The sequence below is a fragment of the Poecilia formosa genome, unplaced genomic scaffold (assembly GCF_000485575.1).
Source record: "Poecilia formosa unplaced genomic scaffold, Poecilia_formosa-5.1.2 Scaffold398, whole genome shotgun sequence".
Taxonomy (NCBI): Eukaryota; Metazoa; Chordata; class Actinopteri; order Cyprinodontiformes; family Poeciliidae; genus Poecilia; species Poecilia formosa.
This window is the reverse complement of record NW_006800337.1, coordinates 199,985-209,668: the sequence shown is the minus strand read 5'-3', so window position 1 is coordinate 209,668 and position 9,684 is coordinate 199,985. Positions and strand designations below refer to the sequence as shown.

The following is a 9,684-nucleotide window of genomic DNA, read 5'->3' as shown; positions in this document are numbered from 1 at the left end:
CCGTCACAAAAATGCTGGTAGCGCCCTTATTCCTTTCCCGATTTCTATAAATATGGCTTAATATAAAGCTGAGAAAATTGCTGATGTTTTGATATGAAAAATATGTCTTCACTCTTGATATAAATCTATAAACAGTTTAGTTACTGTTAAGATGCAAGAGACGACTAAGCAAGGCAATTGCTATTTTATATTGGTCAATAACTTAATATTGCATAACTGCAGCTGTTAAAATGAATTTGACTAGAACTGAATGGGAATGTTGTGGAAGGAGAAATCCCGTCTCTTACTCTTTGATGCTGCGGGGGGCATGGGCTGGAATCCCCCGGTGGGGATGCCGATGACACTTATCCTCTTGACCAGGTTGGCCACACTGCTCTCTCTGCCCTGAGGCTGGCCGGGCTCCTCCTTTGGCTCATTTCTGGTTTCCTTGACCTCTTTGGGGTCCTTTTTCAGCTCCTAAGGAAAAAGAACATGAAAAATAAATGTCTAACACTTTTAACTTCAAGTAACATTTCCCATATATTGGGGGGGAAAAAATCTGCAGTTTTCTCTACAATGCAAATGAATGCATCAAAAACAGGCTGTGGTCATCCAGATCACTGCTGAATGTGGTCAGGGGGAGCGTTCCATACAGGAACTGTGCACAGACGCATCAACTGGCTTCCATAGAAAGAGGACGTGTAAACCAGGCCTGGTGAGGAGAAGCGAAATGCGACCTGTGGCAGCTGCTGCAGCCGCTCTGCAGGCGCGACATCGTAAAACTTTCAAGACACTCGTGTCTAAATGGAGCGCCTGGCCTGCTGCTGATTCCAGCCAAGTCAGGGAGTCTGGCTGTAAAGCAGCTGCCAAAGAGGCCGATTCTGGGAAACTCCCGAACAAAAAGTCCAAATCGTACAGAGAATCAGGAATGGAATCAGGGTTTCCCAACCCAGCTCAGAGACATGTGGTCAAACCAGGGAAACAGGTGCTGCTGTCATATCTCTGTATTAATGACCAAAAGTCACTTAATAAAGTTAAATCTCCATCCTATATAAAACTGCAGTGTGCATCACAGATAATGATCTTTGCGGTTGAAGGAGCAACAAAGTCAGATGTTACATTATTCAGCCTGAAGTCAGGCTAACGTTTGGGTGGAGTGATACAGTGGAGAAGATCTGAGTAAGCAGGAAGATCGGAAATTATTAGACACTGTTGACAAGCCACTAAGTTGGCAACGTGGAATCTATGAGGAACAATCTTTGAATTGCACATTTATACTCCAGCTCAGACGCTTCGCTTTAGCTTCCCTCCATTTCTTGCAAGCTTCACATATTAACTTAGGAGGGAAGAAATGGCGACCGCTACATTGAACAGAATTCTAGTTGTAATGTAATAGTAGGCTTAGTCTTACAGTCTGAAAGTAAAACTACCAATAAATCCATTTCCAGTTACTTCAATTTACAATAAAAAATTAGCAGCTCAGATATAGCAAACATCAGACACCTCAGGTGTTAAATGTAGTTCTGCTTTGCATCTTATGAATATGTGAGAACAAGCAGCAACTTGCTGCAATTTCTATTATGACTACTGAGCTACGACCATTAACTTTGAAAAGAAAATTAATTTTACACACACAGGCTACACTTGTCTATAGGGCGTAGATGATGATGTTGAATGTACTTTCGAGGTTTTCCTTTTTAGTTTGTGAGAAAATTTTTTTATTATAATTGACTTTTTTTATCCCCTCCATCATTTATTATTAACAAATGTATGGAGAAAAAAAATTACACACACCCTAAGCAAAAATTTAATTGGTTAGTTTACTGTTTATTTGGCAGATGATGTTTTTCCATAAGCTAGACGAAACTGTGCAGTGAAGCTATCTAAAAATGAGAAATTAACTTTTAAATCTCATCAAAACTTTTACTAAAATAAGTAAAGAATTATGTTTTTTTTTGTGTGACATCCAATAATATCCTTCATCAAAGGATATTGTCATCCTTTGGAAAAACGTTTGTGAAAAGCTGTTCAGTAGCCAAATCATAGTGTTCAAAGTGTGTGAATAAAGTAGTGGCTTAAAGTCTGGACATTACGGTAGCTATGTAGCAGCTGACGCTAATAAAATATCAAACAGCAGGTAAAAGTTTTACAGAAATCAGAGATTAAAAATCGGTCACAGGACTAAAGTGTGTGTTTCTTATGTTCATCCAGAAATGATTAAATAGATAAACGTTTTGCTCAGTACAACAGTTCATAGACAGGAAGCTGCATCAACCAATGAATCTCACTTGAAACTTAAGATTGTTGGGCAAACTGCCCACCTCAAAAACCTGAGCCATAAAATACGATATATTAGGTTTACCACAACTTTTCTTTCTTTATTTACAAACCAGAAAAATAAAGGAAAGAAAAAAATGCGCTGATCCGTAAAGGTTGTGTATCCTGTAAATGTGTGTGTATAGGTGTGTGCGCATGGTGACCTCGTTTGTGGCCTACTTCCTGGTTTACAAATGCTGACATGAAAGTTCTAGTGGAGAGGAAATCCAGCTGAGTGTGAAACCACAGGAAACATTAAGATGAGTCCAGCATTAGCAGGTTTCTCTCCAGACAGAGAGCAGTGGACCTGGGCGAGCTGGAGGCTCTGAGCTCCAGGCACAAAGCTACAAACCGCCAGCTCTGCACTTTGAGCTGGGAAAGCAGAGCGACAGTCTGCTCACAAGAACGAGCTTGTGCTGGCACCACACCCTAAACACACGCAGGGTGCTAATTATTTAAATGTGACAAGGAAAGAAAAAAAAAAAAGATTTGATTTCATTAACTGTCATTAAGACAGACAGGAATTTCTTTCCTTTCTATGAAAAGTTGAGATGTGGAAGAAATGACATTCTCAAAAAAAAAGCTGTTTAGGCTTCGTGTAGGCAATTCTGTTACATCCATGTAAAATCTGAGGAAAGTCGGAATTTTCCCAACAAATTCCAATGTAGTTGGGAAAATTAAGCCTAAAAGCCTCGAAATGAAACAACAGGAATGGGCAAACAAAGTGTGTTGGCATTATTTTGTCTCATTCTACTTTACCATCATGAACTATTTTGTGTTGGTCTCATTAAAAACTCAAGAAAAACTTCATTAAGACGCTTGTAAATGTTTAAATAGTCATTTCATCATGGCTTACAGGGCCTGAGGGATGAATGCATACAATACAGCTCTGGGTATTTGTCTCCATGGGTGTGTATGTGTCAGCTGATGGGTAATAAAGTGAAATATTAAAAGGTAGCTATGCTAAAAACAGTTAAAAGTCATTACCTTAACTTTGTTTACACATAGCAGGTTCTCAAAGTCATTTATATATTTACTAAGTTTAGACCAAGTGGAAATATCTGGTGTGAACAGCCAAAAAAAGTTTCAGTCAAATTATTCCTACTAAATATACATCTGTTTGACTATGAAGAGGCAAAAACACAAAGTGAACAGAAACCATCAGATTTACTCAACAACGATGCCTTGCTCCTCTGAGATAAACTAAACTCTGACAGGAAAGCGGATGGTCGTAAATCCAGACACTTGACAGCGACGCGAGTAAGTAAATAAAATCTCAAGCCTTCCAGCTCTCTGTGTCCTCACACACAAACATCAGATTCCACATTTCCATCCTTCCAATCCTGATATTAGCATTTAGCCGGCAGCCGGCAGCCTTACCGTGACCCATTCCCACATGTTTCCTGCCTCTTATCGTTCACTGCGACAACACAGCATGCTAACCTGCTGTCATGTTGTTGAGGGCAAAGTTCAACTGCTTGCTGCTTACAGGATTACGCATCCAGGGCCGCCGGCGGCGGCAGGCCACTTAGCAGATTACCTATCTCGCCGTGAGGATTAAAGGATCGAAGGAGCAGGAAGGAGAGATGAGGAAAGATGAGAGGAGCAGCCCACGGCAAAACGCTGACTCATAACATAAACTGTTCAATACCAAATGGCTGAAAGGCACAGAGCAGCTGAAGAACTAGAGCTGATTTCCTGTAGCTTGTTTTAACTGTAAAATAATTAAAGGTTGGTTCATCATGTTAGAGTTTATTATATTTAGTATGAGACATGGCTGTGCAGAGTGTAAATTCCTGCCTTTGGGGCAAGGGCTGCAGGAAAATGAAAGCTAAAAACCAAAATAGTCGTCATCATTATCTTCAGTGGAGATGTCTGTGACAGATGGAAGAAATGAAAATGAACAAAGAATCTGATCATTAGGAAGTTAGCACAAGCTTTCACTTTATGCAGCTTTTTTGATGCGACATATTTTGGTGTTGAGCGTTTTTTAAAAGAAAGACTTTTTTTGTCTTAAAAACACGATTCTCTGTTTTACACAGTTTGAATTCTTTAAAAAAAAAAACAAATGAGGGACAAACATCTTGTAAAACTAAACCTGCTTCATTTGTGTTTATAAGTAGTTTATTTACACTTGGTAATTTATTTCTTCCTTTGATGCACTAAAAGTATTGTGTGATTTTGTATGTATTTATAAAAAAAGATTTTTTTTATTCTGGTGACTGTTTATAAGAAAAGTAGGGGGAAAAAAACATGTAGTTACATATTTGATTTAAAAAGCAGAAAACATGGAATATTGTCTGTGATATTATTAGAGATATTTACAAACAGACATTGCAATATTGTTTGGCATTATTGCCCACCCCTGCATGATGTTTGTGTTTTTGTTTGCTTTGTAGCCTCACAACAAAACCTGAGTGATCTACCTAACCTGTAAGTAGGCCACACCTGGAGCTACTCCGAAAAAATTCAACCTCCCAGGAACCGGCCTGTCAGCAGCACAAAGGAAAACATGATCCGGAGGTAGAAAGCAATACAAGACCCATCGGTGTTCTCCCACCTTAACAAAGTTGTCTGGGAAGACCCCTCTCTTCCCGTTGAGGTCCCCCTCCATCCAGCCCTCCTCCTCGATGTAGCGCACATTCTTGATGATGTCACCCGGCCGCAGGGTCAGCTCGTCATCGTGGAGCGCGTCGTATTCGTACTCCACTAAGACCTCTGATCCAGACAGGGATGGGGAGAGAGAGAAAGAGAACAAAGATGAGGAAAGCAAAACAACAAGAAATGTGAATCAAGACCCCTAGAGCACAAAATTAATTCTTCAATGTGGTTGGAAATGTACTGCCTAGTTCCTGTAACAAAAAAAAAAACAAAAAACAAAAAAAAATCTATTGTATTTTTTATGCAAGTGTGCTTGGCCTAAGTCCAAGCAGAAACTGGCCCCTATATGCTGAACTCAGAGCAGGTTGAGTAAATTGAGTAAATTGAGTGTGCTTATTTTAGGACGAAACTAGCAAGAACACACTTCCATTCTGTCTAATGCCTTTAAACAGAATGACATAATTTAAAGGTATGTCGGCTTGATTTGGGACAAAATAGTAATAATTTTGAATATTTTAGTTACTGACGTTCCAGTAACTTAAATAACTTCAACTTACTAAAAAAGTTGAAATTATATAATATCTGAGTGTCAAAGCACACATCATTTATTATTCCTATGGAAGAAAGCAGAAAGCCAGCAAAATGATTTTCCTAAAAAAAGTTTTCTCAAAAATTATTTGCTGAATTCCATGTTTTAAAATACAAGTGTGCAATAATTTAAGGGATACACAAGAGAGTAAGGGTTAACCCTCATCATTTGTAATCGTAAAAATACCAGAGACAGTGTTTCAGTACAGCAGAGAATTGAAGGCAGAATAACACAAGTACACCTGAACTTTAATTTCATTTAATACTGGGACTGGAAGAAGACATTTTAAATATCCAAAAATAAAAATAAAAAACAACCAAAGCAATACATAAAATGGATTATAATGTCTCAAAAAAACAAATTTGCTCTTTAAAACCTATCAATCACTGGGCTCAGAGAAAGAAAACAGGTAAAGATACAAAGTTTTTCAAAATGGCAGCTTTTCAAGATTCTCTTTCAAGACTAAGCAATGCAAATGAAAATTATGGAGCTCATTTTAATTTACCACGCAATTAACTGGTTTATTGCTTATTGTTGTGGGTTTAATCAGTGCATCCCTATGCAACACAAAACCCTTGCTGGATCAATCCTCTCATCTGCTGTGAAATCAAGTAGAGAAGAAACATGCTGGATTATTCCTTTACAGACCCTCTGACCACATGACAACAATCTCCATGCACCATTAACAGCATCACGTAGCATGGCACGCCGCACAGCCTTGATGAAGTTCCTACAGCAGGCCGTGTGATTGGCTGTTTATTCAGCACTCTGCAGAGAGCTGGCTGCTGGCCTCATACCAAACACAGATACAGGCAACACACTCCCAATAGCCCTGCAAGGCACACACACACACAAACACTCATCTGGAACACTCATTCACTAACACAACATTACCTGCTGTTAAACTTGGCTCAGCTTCAGTAGAGAGAGAGAGTGTGTGTGTGTGTGTGTGTGTGTGTGTGTGTGTGTGTGTGTGTGTGTGTGTGTGTGTGGGGCCTCCCTCTGACATCACTAACCCTGGCACCAACACCACGGCAGCCTGGGCCTAAGTCCAAGCAGAAACTGGCCCCTATGCGCTGAACTCAGAGCAGATCTCTGCTCCGATACAGCCGACCAGGAACAACCAGTCACACCAGACCAGCTTGGACAGTTGTTTTTCTGAAGAGACACTTAAAAAAATTTTTTGGCTGATGACTGGAACTGGCTAATATTCAGAAGCTAAAACATGAAAACATTGTTCTCGATAAGTCAACAGATCACAACCAAGAACCACCAGGTGGCACTGGTAACACTCTTCAGTGTGAATGTTGCTACTGAATGGAGAAGACTTGGTGCTTCATGCAATTTTATTACTCTTTTTTTTGTTGTTTTTTAGGCAACTATATGGTTGTGACTGCATGACAAAGCAGTCACAGCACCACAAACACTGCTCTTGAAAAATATAGTCAGCCCTACATCATAGCAATGAACATTTGTGACCAACTCTCCCTGTAGCAGATGTCAGTGAAACATCCATCACCTGTCTGTGTAGACGATGACATGAACCAAGGAGTATTTATGTACTAAAAATCATTTGTCTTAATAGTCCAATTTGGGGGGGAAAAATATTTCTTCACTACCTATAAGCCATAATCAAAGGTAAAACATTTTTTATATTAATCTCTATATTTATGACTTAACATTTTAACTGGATTACAGTAGCATATTTTCAATAACACCTTTAATTTATAGAGATGTAACAGTGCAAGAGTAGGTCACAGGTAGGACTGACAAACATCAGAGTTACCAAAACAGACATGAGAAACCAACAAAACAAAAGTGTTGCAGTAAAATTTATTTAAATAAGTTCTCACATGTCGACATAAGCTCCCGTCTCAATAAAATGTCTTTGCAGAAGATTTTAAGTAACAGAGGTTAACTTGCCTCGTTTCTCTTTCCTGCAGCATACGTCTTTGAGAACTCATCCACATACATTACAGGAAAAAAGTAGGTCTACACTAACCTGACCTGAGTGAAGAAGTAATTTCACCAAATTGAAAACCTCTAATCACTTCAAAAACAATAGAACACTTCACATTTGGCAGAACCATCTTGAGTATATCTAAGACTTTTGGAAAACATTGTGTGGACTGATTTATGAGAACCAAGTGTTAAAAGATAGTCACAGACAATAAAGAATGATGTTGTGGCGTTGAAAACGATTCTTTTCTTCCACACAGGTGAGTTTTTAATCGAGCCTCTCACTGCAACTTCCAAACACTCAGGTAAACATCTGGAGATACACACAGCTCACACCCTGTGAGACAGTCTAAACACATGAAGCGGCTCCACCCGGGCTTTATATAAATAAACTGCTTAGCCACTGCTGTGAGCTGTAATTTGACAGAATCTGTTAATGTGAGCACAGGAAGACAAAAGAGATCCGAACGAGATGGAAACTGAGCTTTTGAAGCACACAGGGCATCCTGCAGGTCTCAAATATATTAAAGGTAGAACACAGTCTAGTTACACACCATCGGTTAGCAGATGGTGTGTAACTAGACAGATGAACTCTTTAAGAAACCATTTTCAGAATAGCTTGGAAAGAGGGGGAGAAAAAGTGATGTGACATGTGATGGTTATCCTTACAGTTCTGTTCAGAATTATAAGTGATTGTTTCAGATTAGTGGCTAATGTTTTAATGGCCCCCAATTCTTTGCAGATTTTGTCCAAATCCAGTTTGTTTTATTGCATAAAACAATAAGCATGCAGGATGTTTCTGCATTATTGATATGGATTCCGATATGTGTCGGATCTGGTGTCGGCCGATACGGATCCGACACAGGAGAATAGTGCTGATTTGACTTTTTTTTTTTTAACACAGACATAAATGTACTGAATTGCAATTTTATTTGAGAACTTTGCACCAGTACAGACACTTAAATGCACCAGTAGCTCAAAAAACAACACAACTTTAATTTGCTCATGCAGTGTAATTCAGAGTGTAACAGCCAATGTAAAATAAAAAAAGAGGAACTGAAATTGACAAAAACAGCAGGATGACTATTTTGGTCAAACATGTAAAACTAAATTCCAAGAAACCTTCTTTCAAATGGTTCAGAAAATGTAATTAGGAACTCTAAATAAATATAATGTAAAATAAATATTAAAGCATGATGTCCCTCAGAGTACAGAATTAGACTGAACAGATCTTTTATGGATCTGGAGCATTGTCACCGATCTAGAGAATCTTTCTCGATATCGGGACAGATACGGGCCAGTGCACCTGTAGTTCAAACAGAGTTTGTGGGAGCTCCGTAACCTGGACCGAAAGTTTTCCAGCCTCAGCTCATGGCGGGGCCTTCTAGCTGTGTTTAGCTTCACGCATGCTGGAGAATGACTTCATTCATCCAGGGTTGGCCGCTGTCCGAGGAACAGCCATGCAGGCTCCAATGGGACATTTATCCTGAACACAAAAGACTACGAGGGCCGCTTACTCTGGCCTTATGGTAGGGAATCAGATGAATGAGGGTTAACAGAGAAATATTTAGCTTGTTGTAACCCGAGACAAAACTGTCATTCATCACACATTTCTAAATATATTGTTTCCTTTTATAATAATATCTCTGAAAAATGCCTTCATTACAGTAAGAGGCATGTCCTGACGCATGTCATATGAAAACTGTTATGAAGTATCTTCTTCTGAACCCATCCAGCTCGGAAGAGACAGGAAATGACTGAAGGATGAACGACACAGAGGGAACCATGTGCGTCTGATTTTTCCCCGTCAGTGAGGAATCTCTACACAAATCAAGATGCAGAGCTGCTAGTTATCCAGTCTGGAGTTTTCAAAGCCAACAGCGGAGTGGCTTCACACCTTGGCTTTAGGAGTGGCCTTGTGAGGATTCCTGACATATCTACGACAGCTGACCCTGAGAGGAGAAGAAAGGCAGCTCAAGGCAAAGGAGTCACTCCTCTGCGGGAGCGGTGACCCGAGATCAGCATTTCACTGAACGGATCGTCTCAAAAAACACATGAGCAGCACTGGTGAATGTGGTGCAAACAGGAAAAACAGCTTGTGACTGCTTTTTCAGTCACAGAATATGAGGTTTTCACTAGGCTATGCAGTATAATTAGGACAAGATGAAGATTGAGGGATGGGGAGAGATGTATAAAAAAAGATTTATATAACTGAAGATATATATATATATATATATATA

General features: G+C 39.4%; 1 protein-coding gene across 1 annotated transcript in view; it reads right to left on the bottom strand.

Moving 5' to 3' along the window:
* Positions 1 to 240: 240 nt before the first annotated feature.
* Positions 241 to 9,684, bottom strand: part of LOC103154751 (CD2-associated protein-like) — a 19,553-nt gene continuing 10,109 nt past the window's right edge. Inside the window, exons 2-3 of the mRNA XM_007576150.2 lie at positions 4,856 to 5,013; positions 241 to 456 (exon numbers count right to left, since the gene is read on the bottom strand). Of these exons, the coding sequence (XP_007576212.1) occupies positions 241 to 456; positions 4,856 to 5,013 (374 nt within the window). The remainder of the gene's footprint in view (positions 457 to 4,855; positions 5,014 to 9,684) is intronic.